This window comes from Colletotrichum gloeosporioides, assembly GCF_011800055.1.
Source record: "Colletotrichum gloeosporioides strain Lc1 chromosome Unknown consensus_47, whole genome shotgun sequence".
Classification (NCBI taxonomy): domain Eukaryota; kingdom Fungi; phylum Ascomycota; class Sordariomycetes; order Glomerellales; family Glomerellaceae; genus Colletotrichum; species Colletotrichum gloeosporioides.
In genome coordinates, this window is record NW_025544692.1 from 443,040 (window position 1) to 455,881 (window position 12,842).

Sequence of the window (12,842 nt, forward strand, 5' to 3'; positions counted from 1 at the left end):
TTGGTTTCTATACGAAATTCGCCTTGTGTTTTTTCTATTGCCTCGCACCGGGCTTGTGGTGGTACGGGGCCTTTCAACTCGGACCGCGGATAAACGGCCTCTCCCTGTCTACCCACAGACGTCCGGCATAACCTCACCTCGGCACGGCAGAAACGGCCGTAACCGTACGCATATCCCGAGGTTGCAACTCAATGATTCAGTGCCCCGACGAAGAGGAGCTCTCGCCCGCAGGCACACCCCGCATAGATTGCAATAATGAGCTATCATAACCAGGGGATGTTCTTTTCCGATCGTTACATTGACTCCAGAGTGGACACGATCTCGATGGGTATTGCTCTCCAATACAGCCCCAGATTCCTAGAGTAATCAAATAAACTTCGATTCGACAATTGTTGGTGGCTTATACGCAGCGGTCTTCTCACCCCCGCATCATATCGTAAGGTACTGTAAGGTACTGCCGACTTTTTGGGTCCACTTCTGCCTCATCTTGGTCGAACAAAAGTCGCGGCAAAAACGTGGCCATTGTGCGATTGATCGTTGGTTCCTTGCGAAAGATAGTTGTGTAAACAGTGCTATGTGGAGAGTGAGAATCCAGGCACAAAATGCTTTTGCAAATCCATGCATTAATCTCGGTCACTCCCGGCTGTAAGAACCTTCAAAAAAGCTGCGAATTCGGCCCCTAGGTCTTTTCCTAATACAGATATCGTATGGATGGAAGGTGTAGTACACTGTTTTGCTCAGGCCAAAGAGGGCTAACATATCCCAATGCGTCTCACATTTGTGTCAGACCTAAAGAATGGTGAAAGCTTGCGGGCAACACGCAAAGAAGATATTCAGAATGATTATGTAATACAGACAGCAGTTGATTTGGATCTTCGCGGAGTTGCCCTCCAAGCTATTTGGTCTGTTCTTGCAATATCATATTGCTGCGCACTCGGCTTAGCCATCCCGAGGAGTCCGAAGGTGCGGTACTTTGACGACTTTACGAAGGATATTTGAAAAGCACTATACCTGTCAAAAGCAACACAGCGACAGTATCGATTACGGCGACGAAGTTGACATTGCCCCAATAAAGATGGTGGCGACGAGAGCAACCGTATACCTACATGGTGGAAATCTCAGTTGAGGCGATTTGAGTTGAATAGGCAGTTGTTTGAGTATGTGTATCTGAATTGGTCTTACTTGTCTGGGAAATCGGGGAAGTTAAAAACACCGCTTGCTCCAAGCTGTGCCACCGATTTGCGCTAAAGCTAGTACAATGGCGCTCAACGCAGTACGCGTCTTGTCAATTTTAGGTTCGAGGGGAGTCATAAGTACTGATTAGAAGTGGTGATACAAACATTAGATGCGGTACTGACAACAAACTCATTCTCCAGCACCGCTACAACAAGTCAATCGCCTGTTTGGAGTGGTCCACGCCAGTGATTTTGAACAACACCCAGTTCCAGAACGTCGTGGCTTCTCCAATGAAGGAAAGCAGGCGCATGATTGCCCTGGCCTTGAACTTTGACGTGTCGGCCGCCTTACCATGCTGCGTTAGCACTGATAAAACATGTGGCCTCGAGCAGCTTACCAATGGGTCGTTGCCTCCGCTTTGTGTAACCCATTCAAATGCGCGAGGTATGACAGCTTCTTCATAAGTCTTACAAGCTTCCATGAAGTCTTGCTCACTAGCTGCATTTGCTGTCTTTGCCTTCTCCGCCAACCAAGTTAGGAGAGGAAGCGCATCGGCAGTATCAAGCATGGACTGGTTGCCGCCCATACCCCTGGAAAAGTATGTCAACAAATCTCTGGACACTTGCAGCTTTGCGGTCCTCCGTTGCGTACCTAGTCGGAAGCATGGCATGCATGGCATCTCCAAGGAGCCACACATGCGGGTTTCCAAGGCGTTCATCATCAGGTGAAGCTACAGCACGACGCCAGTCGAGAGGAGGACGAGAAGAAACCCTGGGAGTCCAGCAATACATATCTTGCCCGCGAAACATGTTGAATATTTGGTGACTGAAGAGACTCGACGTAAGTACAGCTACAAAGTTTGGGTTATTCCGTCAATAAAGACTAACATCTGATTCACTTACTGCTGTGGGGACCAATCGCGGATAAGCAGCTCAGCTGCATCCCATCTCTCCTCCGTTGTCAATGCGTCAAACTCTTGAGGCATTCTATCACGGTGCCATCCTATTCCAAGCATGGTAGATATGCCCTGTTCAGAGCTATATTTCGAGTCGGCAGCGGTTCCAACCTCTCTTGGAAGGTACACTATCAAACAAGTCGTCAACATGACGAGGGGTAGTAAGCAGATTTATAAGTCATCTCTCACCTTGGAAGAAAAGGGTGGTCCCGCCATCAACAGTACCTACTGGAGAATGCAGCTGTTGGGGAATATCGTTGAAGACTGAGACTGGGAAGTCTTTCCTCGCAAGGAATCCATGATGGGAACTGACCTCTTCTAGATTGTTGAGCCCTAAGAGGCAGTTGACCTTGGATCTGTCAGCCCCAGATACCTAAGATTCACAGATATGCAGCAGTTACCTTGGATCCACTTCCGTCCGCCCCAATAAGAACATCACAAGTGTCAGACGTATCATCATCAAAGAAGGCCTTGACAAAGCGCCGACTGCCATCTCGGTGTATCTCGTAATTCGTAAATCGCTTCTCATTGTGGAGCTTTCCCATCTTGTGAAGTGGCTCGGAGAGAGCCTCTCGAAGAGATACGCGGTTGATCGGGGTCGACCTCTGATATCCCGGCATCTTCCCCGGCTCAAACATCTTATTAAAGTGCTTGTCGTACACGATAGGTGGGTTTGAGACGGTCGAGCGAGCGAATCGTCTAGCAATAGAGTCGATTTGCCCTTGTTCCAGGCATGCCCGCATGCCGATAAGAGCCCCCGCGCCTAGCCGAATTTGGAATCCCTCGCGTTTCGAGTGCTTCTCTGCGCGCTCATAGACTTCGAAATCGATGTTGTGTTTGGCAAGACCATTGGCAAGCAAACTGCCGGCTAGCCCAGAGCCGATGATGATGACTTTGAAAGAGGCCATGGTCCTTCAAGATATCGAGGAAGAGTTCTAATACTCGCGCAGGAAAAGGCAAGCATACTGATGATTACGAGCACGCCCATTCCCGTGGAATTATATGTTGGATATCTTGGTTCATCGTCTGATGTCTACGAATCGCAGTTGCGTAGCGTCCAATCAACTTAAGCACCGCGACACCTTCGGTAAAACGAACCCACCGATTCGGGAGGTCGTGGTCTCCGACTACCGACTTCAGAGGCGGCGGACGCAGTGTTGAGGGTCCGACGCACCAGTTGTCTTTAAGGACGGTGTGATTAAAATGCTGTTCTGAGACATTTGGAACCCTACGAATGTTTGCCGACTGCTGAGTGCAACCATGCTGCACTAGATAATTAGCTGCCGATGAGGAGTTTCCGAAATGTGACATGTGCACTTTCAAATCTTTGATCACATCGTTCCCGATACAATGGGTTGATATGGGATGCCCACTACTTGCTCATGCATATTCAGGCTCAAGGCTGAGGGATGCAGAGGAGATTGGGGACTTCTAGAACATTTCCTGGAACATGCGCCTGTTCGCACAAGATGTTGCGTAACCCTTGCTAGCAACACTATTCAATCGCGCACAATTATTCTGTAGGCAAGCAGCCATCCATTGCTTGGATGCGCATGATCTACAGGGCACGTGGCTGACATTCTCGGTGCTCTGCCTTATCAACTCGCAAAACCCGGGCGAGACCAACCGTGCTCGGATTATCATTTCCCATTCGTCGCGGCCGACAGTACATCAAGAATGATAAACAATCATGTCTTGGGGCACGGGCGACCTTCATATGTCATCATGATCCTCCTTGCACAAATCCCATCACACAATTGTCGATCGCTGCTGCATCCGTCCTCCCCTAGCTGGTGTGGCTTGATGACATCATGAGGTCGAGCGGCAAGCTCCCCAAGCTCCTCAAGCTCCCTTATCAGAAGGACCTCCCAAGAACCCTAGAGCTTCAACCACACAAGATCTCATACCAAATCACGACTGGATCAATCAAATCGCAATCATGGCACACCTAGCAACTCGTCAAAGGGTATTTCCCGCACTCGCGCAGCAAGCGCGCACTCTGCCCTTCGCCCTTCGCACAGTCAGCGCCCCGCGACGTCATCTCAGCGACAAACCAGGGCTGGAGTCAACAGACATGCGAGACGCGGCGGACGCAAGAAAGACTTCCCCTCCTCAGCCCAAGATCACAAACTCCAGCGTGCCGGGGCAGGGACCGGACAAGCTCACCGAGGAGCAGAAGCGCGAGGTCGACGAGCACAACCGCGATTTCGAGAAGAAGCACTACCGAGCGCAACCAGCTGCCGATGACAAGGTCGACAAGAAATTCTGGGGAAGCGGGACTGAGGATACCAAATAAGTGCATTTCAAACCGCAACGATCTGGAAGGGGTGTTGCCAGCTGAGGGGCTGTTTGTAAGATACCAGGAGCGAAGTTAAGGGTTACTGCATTGGCCAAATACTCCAAAACCAATTCAGCATTTGGGAGAAGATGGCATGCGCGAATGCATTGCTTCGGAGAATCACACACTTGTGGAATGTGTTATCGTGATCATAACCTGTGACATAAGGACAATCCGAATAACTTCCCTTGGCGTGCTCGGATTAAACAGACTGGTCGATCATCGAGGATAGCGGCACTTGTCATCCCGTCCATCAGTCTCATTATTACTGGCACATTGTCACTGCAAGCCCACAGAATGAAAAATGACGGCGCTCTTCAGGTTTGCATTGACACGTCTTGGGCTGCTCCGCCATGAATCGTGGTAACGGATTTTGACAACTGCCGTCCCATGCATCTGTTTCAATGTTGATGGCATTACGCTATCCCCGCATCGTCGGACATATTGATGTTGTATGATGTCCGCAGAATTATGGGACAGGAGTGTTTTTGCTTGAACTGTATTGGTTATTGGTGCATTTGATCCGAATGGTTCAGATGATATTGGGGTTTCTTGGGTCGCATCTTCCGTGGTCTTGGCAATCAAAGATGAAGGCATCTCCAAAGCAAAAGCCCATGAACACTATGTTTCTGTCATGAAACTGCCTAAAATAGCCTTCCTCATAAGACTTAAGCTTGAATGATATAAAGTTCCAACGCCCACGGGCCGCTGTAAATCACGCAGTCCCATGTTGGGATTGGGGTTGATGTCTTGGCAATAACATGAGGGCAGTCAACTGCGTGTATTTTTAGTAGTCAAAGACGGTCTTTTGTCCGATACTTCAGTCAAAATGCCACGCCAAGAACGAAGAACAGACAAATGGCCTCATTCTCAGGGTCCTCTCTATTTGATCAACCAATTATTCCGCAAAACCTCTTTGGTGATCGCGGTGTTCCCACCCTCGAGGCCTTGGCGCCCCCGCCAGCTGTCGGCAGCTCCCTAAAAGCTCCTCCCGAGCTTGCCAAGCTCCCACGCGCCGCGGTTCACAGCTTCGAAGCTACATTGCGAAAGCAGACTGAGCCACCTCCGTGTCTCTGTTCAACTTGGCAAAAACCAGAGAAAATCACGAACTGGACCCAGTGGCGACGCAGCATCCCAAGTGTACATCTCTTGGCGGAGGTGCGATGCAAAGTTTCAGAGAGGCGTAGGGGTACCAAACCTCGCGACAGTACCACTGGACACGGGCGGCTCTAGAGCTTGCGACATAATCTAGCCTTTGGGGGCTTGCGAGGAAGGCGTACGCCATGCTTCGTTGGCGGCGATGGGCATCTCCACGTGGGAGATGGTGCTTGCTGTTGTGGAAAGACAGCTCAGAGGCGACGCGTCTGACTGAGGCTGTGGGCTAGAATCCGACGTAAGTATCTTGACCATCAATGGAGAGTTTGGACCAAGGGACCCTCAAAATCGCTGATCCTTACAGTGAGGCCTTGACGGAGGTCGCGAAAGAAGAGAGATCAGCAGCTTTATCGGCCTCACCTTCGTTTTGTGTAGACTCGCTAACCCTCGCTGGAGAGTCTTGGCTGCGCGCACAATTCCTGTGGTCGCCCAGACTTCTGAAGACAGCGCCGCAGTGGACGCGTGACTCGTGACTCGCACCCCCAAAATGCTTCACTCACAGTACATCGTCCAGCCATAAGCAGCCAGCAATCGAGCTTGGCTGCGGGTACTATCGCTCATGCCGACTTGTTGCAATTGGATGCCGTACAGGATCAAGGATGAGTGCCTACAGTGACCTTCGGTCAACAAGAAGGGCAATCCGGGAGAAAGGACAGCCTCGGAGGTTCCATTGAGCAGCATGACATGCCATGCAAGTCTTCCGTGGAGGGAACCGAGGAAGAAAGAGGAAGATGGAAAGGGGAGCTGCTCGCGTGCTCTCCTGCCCAGTCGATTGCCACATGTGCTCTCAGAAGAGCAGGAGGGCACGCGACAGCAGCTGTGGTTGAGTCTTTCTCGGAGTCTAGCGTCAGATCTCGCGTCTTGGCAGGCATCACGGAAAGTTCACCACCAAGAAGTCGCAAGCACGACCTGGTGCGTCGACAGCGTATTGAAACAGCAACGTGCCTGCGAAAACGGCTGTGACTGGCTGGAATGGTCTGACGGATCGGTCGTCGGTACCTCGAAAGCCAAGAAGGCCAAGATCCAAGGTGGCACCCGTCTCGCCAATACCAGCGGCCGATGTGGATGGTCGCAGAGCTCGGCGCAGACTGGGCATCCGTCAAAACATCCACAACATGGGTCTTGATGGCCACTTGCACTGACGAGAAGGTGCAATTGAGATTTTTTTTTATCTGACTTTTTCAAAGTCTCTTTCCCGGCTCAATGTGCGGCGAACACCACCATGGCCAGGGTAGCAGCGACAAATGGCCCTTGAAGAGAGAGGAGAATGGAAGATAGAAGGGGGAGAGGAGAAACACCCACTCCTCCCCCACGCTGACCAGTCCTCGTCTCCAGAGTCCAGACATCCATCCTCCAATGCTGGGAACCTCTCCAACCTCACCCTCTCTATAAAGGTCGCGGCGCTCCAGGTCTTTCCTGTGGCCCTCGACCTTGAGAGACCCGACAAGCCTCTTCTCTACTTGTACTTCAAGCCTCCACCCCTCCCAGGGCCGCAATCGTCGTGGTGAAGATTCATCTTCCTACTTCACCCCCTCGGCTCCCTCTTCCTACTCCCCCTAGTACGAATATCGATACCCGTATTCGACTTTCTCCCTCAACATCGCCGTCATGGCTGCCCTCCCGCAGTATGACTGGATCATCGCCTTGATCAGCATCGCCTTCTGCGGCAGCTCCTTCGGAAACGGCGCCAACGATGTCGCCAACTCCTACGCCACTTCGGTGGCCGCCCGGACCCTGACCATGCCCCAGGTCGGCTTTCTGTCCATGTTCACCGAGTTCTTCGGCGCCGTCGTCCTCGGATCCCGCGTCACCGGGACGATCAAGAACAACATCATCGGCCTCGATCGCTTCCGCGGAACTCCCTCGACCCTCATACTGGGCATGGGCTGTGCCGAGTTCGCCAGCGCCTTCTGGTTGCTTACTGCGACCAAGATTGGGTACCCCGTCTCGACAACACAAACCATTGTCGGCGCCCTGGTCGGCGTTGGTATCGCTGCCGAGGCCGGCGTGTCCTGGGGCTGGAAGGACGGAAGTGTCTCCCAGGTCGCTGCGTCTTGGGTTGTTGCTCCGTTGATTTCGGCAGTCTTCTCTGCTATTCTCTTTGGAAGTCTCAAGTTCGCTGTTCTTGAGCGCAAGGATCCCTTCGAGAAAGCCCTCAAGGCCATCCCGTTCTACCTTGCATTCACGGCCGGAGTCCTCGCTCTTTTCATCACCGTCGAGGCCCCTGGCGCTCCATCGCTTGAGGAGCTTGGTGCCGGCATTGCATGCGCGATCGTGCTCGGTACTTTCTTCGGAGCTCTTATTCTTGCATACGTCTTCTTCTTGCCCTACGCTCACCGAAGGCTTGTGAAGAAAGACACCCGCATCAGATTCCGCCACGTCGTCCTCGGCCCCCTTTTGTGGAAGGAGAACCCCCCCATCTTCTGGCCTGCGAAGGGCGACGAAGTGGTCATCGATTACTTCGCTCGAGATGTGCCAGCCGCTGGTAATGAAGACATTGAAAAGCAAAAGACCGAGAACAGTGCCGACAAGGGAGAGAAGCTTGTCAACGATACCCCGGCCCCCCTGTCGCTTGAGGACGTTGAGCGTGGCAAGACGGCAGTGCCGACGGGGGTTGAACAATACGAGCGGAAGCCTGAGCCCGAAGAACGGTTCCTTGCCCCGACTGCCCACCNGTGTTGAACAATACGAGCGGAAGCCTGAGCCCGAAGAACGGTTCCTTGCCCCGACTGCCCCCCTCCCCATCCACAACCCTCAGCGGATCTGGAGTTTCATCAAGTATTTCTTCCTGCAGGGTGTCACCCGGGACTGCGTTACGCATGCGGACGCTCAGCTTGCCTCGGTTCACGACAAGGCCAAACAGTACGATAACCGTGCGGAGCACCTGTTGACATACGCTCAAGTCGCCAGCGCCATGATGATGTCCATCGCTCACGGTTCCAACGATGTTGCCAACGCAGTCGGACCTTGGATTGCCGCGTACCAAGTCTACATGACTGGCGAAGTCACTGAGAAGGGAGAAAGCCCAATTTGGATTCTCGTTGTTGCTGGTTTCCTCCTCGGCGCTGGCTTCTGGTTTATGGGCTACTCCATTATCAGAGCCATGGGCAACAAGCTTTGCAAGATGACGCCATCAAGAGGATTTTCGTGCGAGCTGGGTGCCGCAATCACCGTTCTTCTTGCCAGCCGTCTTGGCCTCCCTGTCAGCACGACGCAATGTTTGACTGGTAGTATTGTCGGCGTTGCCCTGATGAACTTGGACGTCCGCGCTGTCAACTGGCGCCAGGTTGCCTTTGTGTTCTCTGGTTGGTTCATTACATTGCCTTGCGCGGGCTTGATTGGTGGCCTGTTGATGGCAATGTCTCTCAACACCCCTCAGTTCGGCCAGGGTTAACACGTCTGGAATGGGTCGCTTGGGGAAGTGTTTAGCATCAAGGCGTTAACGGTTTTGGTTATATCGGATCTGGGGCACCCTATGGCTGTTGGATGAAGTCGGGGCACTAGACAGTACTTCTTACTGGTATTGATGAGAAAATGATGACAATAGAACATGAGAACAAACATACCCCGCTTTGACTTATTTGTGAAAAAATCGAGCATTTCTTGAGAACAATTACATGATATACTCGAGGACCATGTTGCCGGCGGCCGACCCGAAACATGCCGTTAGCTCGGGTCTCTACGTTGCACTGTGGGCCATTACCTTACAATACTCCAGTGCAACACTGCAGCTCCATCAGGCTGCATAAGTCTACAGCACCCAGGGATCTTGATTTAACGTCATTTGAACAAGTAAAGACTATGTTTCAACTGATCGGCGTGTTCTTAGATTTATGAAATTGGTCAGATGTTTGTCTTCAACGGGACTGAGACCAACCTGACGGTTTAATCGACTAGTCCTGAAGCTTTGATGTAGGCTTTGTCCGTGGCTAGACGTCAACTCCTTGAACAGAGAACCTTGGTAGATCGGGTCATGCGCTAAATACCTTCGCATTTGATTTGTGCCGCTTCATCGTATCGAGGGGATATGCAGTACAAACTAATCTTGCTTTCTCCTTCTAGTTCATCGTGCAGGTCCTCCAACGTCGGAATTGGGCCAACGAGGTGAAAACCCCTTGTCGCGTCAATGAGCGTCATAGCCAGGTCTTACGACATGCGGTAGCCTGGTCAGCATGTGTGGACAGCGGACGATGACTTGAATGTTCATTTGACTTCTGCCGCCGTCGGAAGTGTTCGCTACGTTGATTTCAATTGCGGTTGCTGTACTTCAGGATCGACAAGCCCAGAAACCAACCTACCTAGTGGTCTAGTCGGCTAAGTCCCATAGAAACATCCGTCTTTTAGTTGCCCACTAAACTGCCACGGCTTACCGGGGGGGGGGCGAGGAAGCCTAGATTTGCTCGCTTTCGGGCGGCTTTGGGCAGCCCATGCGGCATCGCGAAAGCTGGGACGATTTCCAAACAGATTAGATATGCGATGAACAATAAGCCTGCCTCGTCATCCGTAAGAGATGGGCGCGAATACTGTTCGGGTGCACTGTGATACGGAAGAGCCTGCGGAAGTCATCCTCCAGCGCTGCACCAATGATTGCGGCAATTGCACCAGAGTCGTGTGCGGCCCGCACACCTTTCCGATAGGGATTTCGGATAGATGCCGAGACCCGGCGCCGTGGATTTGGCGATAACACACCAGCGGGTCATTGGTGCACCGAGTGGGCATCATTGCTCGATTCTGGGGCCTCCTCAAGATCTCTCCCTCTGCAACATGAAGCTATCGGTGGGTTAGATTGAGCGGTTGCTGCACCCCCATATTCCCGTACCTTATCCGCCCATCTGATGCGGTTCTGAGGCACGCGACGGACGGGCATGGGATCTGTTATCGACGACCGCGACAAGCCGACCGCACGGATGGGGCAAAGATGGAGGGTGTGTTGATGCGCGCGGATTGGCAATACACGCATGACCTTATCCTGGTGATGATGCCGTCCATGAAGTACATATGCCGGCCTCGTGGCAGTTCTTCGAGAGCCTTGTTCGCTACCTTACCTTTCGCATCCATCACTACGACATCGTGAAGAATTTTATCCACTCGATCCGACATAATCGACTTCTTCGTCCGATATTCCTCAGGTCCCACTTACATCACCACCAACAGTCATCATCATGGGTTCTTTGCCGACTGCGGGGTGGAGGCAGCTCGACGTTGGAGTCGTCGGCGGTGGCATCGGCGGCATGTCCGTTGCGATCGCCCTCCGCCGCGCCGGCCACAAGGTCTCCATCTACGAGCGCAACGACTTTGCCGGAGAGGTTGGCGCCTCCGTCTCTTGTGCCGCGAACGGCACCCGCTGGCTGCACGAGTGGGGTGTCGACGTCCAGAAGGGTGACCCAGTCGTGCTGAAGAAGCTCATCAACCGCGACTGGAAGACGGGCGAGCCGGTCAGCGTGTACGACCTGGACGACTACGAGGAGCGCTGGGGATACGTTTACAACATGTTCCACCGTCAATATATGCATTCGATGCTCAAGGACACAGCCCTCGAGGAGGCCGGAGAGGGAGCGCCCGCCAAGCTGTTTGTTAACTACAAGGTGAGACATCATTACGGCCGACCTTGAAACATTGACGTTATTAACGTGTTTGGTGTAGTGCAAAGAGATGGACATCGCCGCCGGAAAGGTGTCATTCGAAAACGGACACTCTGCCACGCACGACTTGATCATCGGAGCCGACGGTATCGGCAGCGCGGTGCGGGGCCTCATCGGTGTGAAGCCGGCGAAGCGACCCGCCGACTCGAGCTGCCTCCACGCCAACGTCCTCACCGAGGATGCGGTCAAGGCCGGCCTCGTCGACTACTCGCAGGACGCCGCTCTCGAGTACTGGGGCGGCCAGGAGGGCAAGTGGGACAAGATTGTCCTCTCGCCTTGCAACGGAGGAAAGCTGCTGTCGTACTACTGCTTCTTCCCCAGAGACAAGGGTGACTACACCAACCAAGCTTGGGGCGTCGAGGACCGCCCCGTCGAGGAGTTGCTCGCTCCTTACCCTGAGTTGGATGCGCAGGTCAAGGCGCATCTCGCCATCGGCATGGACATCCAGCCCTGGCGTCTGTGGATGCAGTAAGTTTGCGTTTTCCTGGACTGAATGGTTGTCGAGACAAAGGTTGACGGCTTGGTAGCGACCCCTACCCTTACATCAGCAAAGACAAGGTCTGCCTGTTGGGCGATGCAGGACACCCTGTAAGTAAACCCCATCCCTGTTGACGAAATGACCGGCATCCCACTGACCAGAGAGCACAGATGATGCCTCACCAAAGTCAAGGAGCTTGCATGGCGATTGAGGATGCGGCTGCCCTTGGCATCCTCTTCCACCCCAAGTACTTCAACGGCGACGTGAACGAGACTCTGTCCATGTACAACGACGTGCGCCTGCCCCGTGCTACGAGGGTGCAGCAGGCTGCTGCGAAGGCCGCCTACAACATCAACGAGCGCATCGGTGAGTCGCGCATCATTGTCAACCACGAAACTTGACTCTTGACTCATGGGCCCTGTTATGTCTGACTTCTTGCATAGGCTTCTCCAGCAATGCCGACAGCTGCAGCACGTACAAGGTTGAGGATGAGAAGGCCAAACTCACCATCGAGGAGATGAATGCGTAAGTGACCGCATCCCGGAAGGTCGACTCGGGAGCCAATCAACTAACATCGTGGGTGCAGCTACGACATGTACAAGGACATTGAGGAGGTCATTGCGAAGAGGAACGGAACTGCGTTTACGCAAAAGTTCACCAAGGGCCTTCCCATCGGCCTCAAGCTCCCCAACGGAGTGATCATTGGGCAGTAGGTTTTCTGTCCTCGTTGGGTGGGGCTTTGTGGATTCATTTCGTCTTTTCGTGTACCTATTTTCTGGAGTTTTGGGTTGGATGGAACCTCGTGTGCGATACCAGCGGGCTATCTAGATTTTAAGGAGATGATAGGGAAAAAGAATTTTGGTGTTCTTGAAATTCTTGAAGAAGAGCATGGCAGGAGTCATGCCATGGGCCGTGCAGTTAGTTATGCCTATTTGTGAACGAGTTGTGATCGACATCGTGAAATGTGCAGACCACGGAGTCCACGAAAATATGGGCACGCAACTCAGTCTCCACGCGCGATGCACCCAGCCCAGCAGCGCCAGTTCTCCAGACCGGCGGCCACTTTACGCTTGAGAGACTTCCCCTCGCAATCTTGGA

The 12,842-nt window shown here is 52.9% G+C and overlaps 4 protein-coding genes across 4 annotated transcripts; 3 read left to right on the plus strand and 1 right to left on the minus strand.

Moving 5' to 3' along the window:
• Positions 1-1,381: 1,381 nt before the first annotated feature.
• GCG54_00005848 (uncharacterized protein) lies at positions 1,382-3,154 on the minus strand (the record flags this gene model as incomplete). The annotated part of the gene is made up of 7 exons (XM_045405863.1): positions 1,382-1,522; positions 1,574-1,766; positions 1,828-2,001; positions 2,079-2,259; positions 2,321-2,480; positions 2,533-3,043; positions 3,114-3,154. 7 exons carry the CDS (start codon positions 3,152-3,154, stop codon positions 1,382-1,384), a joined length of 1,401 nt encoding a protein of 466 aa, XP_045264261.1.
• A 916-nt stretch (positions 3,155-4,070) lies between these two features.
• GCG54_00005849 (uncharacterized protein) lies at positions 4,071-4,427 on the plus strand (the record flags this gene model as incomplete). The annotated part of the gene is made up of 1 exon (XM_045405864.1): positions 4,071-4,427. One exon carries the CDS (start codon positions 4,071-4,073, stop codon positions 4,425-4,427), a length of 357 nt encoding a protein of 118 aa, XP_045264262.1.
• A 2,805-nt stretch (positions 4,428-7,232) lies between these two features.
• GCG54_00005850 (Phosphate permease PHO89) lies at positions 7,233-9,018 on the plus strand (the record flags this gene model as incomplete). Its single annotated transcript, XM_045405865.1, has 2 exons — positions 7,233-8,237; positions 8,323-9,018. The coding sequence occupies 2 exons, from the start codon at positions 7,233-7,235 to the stop codon at positions 9,016-9,018; spliced, it is 1,701 nt and encodes a 566-aa protein (XP_045264263.1).
• A 1,768-nt stretch (positions 9,019-10,786) lies between these two features.
• On the plus strand, positions 10,787-12,457 carry GCG54_00005851 (Aurachin C monooxygenase/isomerase; the record flags this gene model as incomplete). The annotated part of the gene is made up of 6 exons (XM_045405866.1): positions 10,787-11,209; positions 11,268-11,734; positions 11,794-11,854; positions 11,915-12,110; positions 12,188-12,269; positions 12,331-12,457. The coding sequence occupies 6 exons, from the start codon at positions 10,787-10,789 to the stop codon at positions 12,455-12,457; spliced, it is 1,356 nt and encodes a 451-aa protein (XP_045264264.1).
• Between the last annotated feature and the right edge of the window lie 385 nt (positions 12,458-12,842).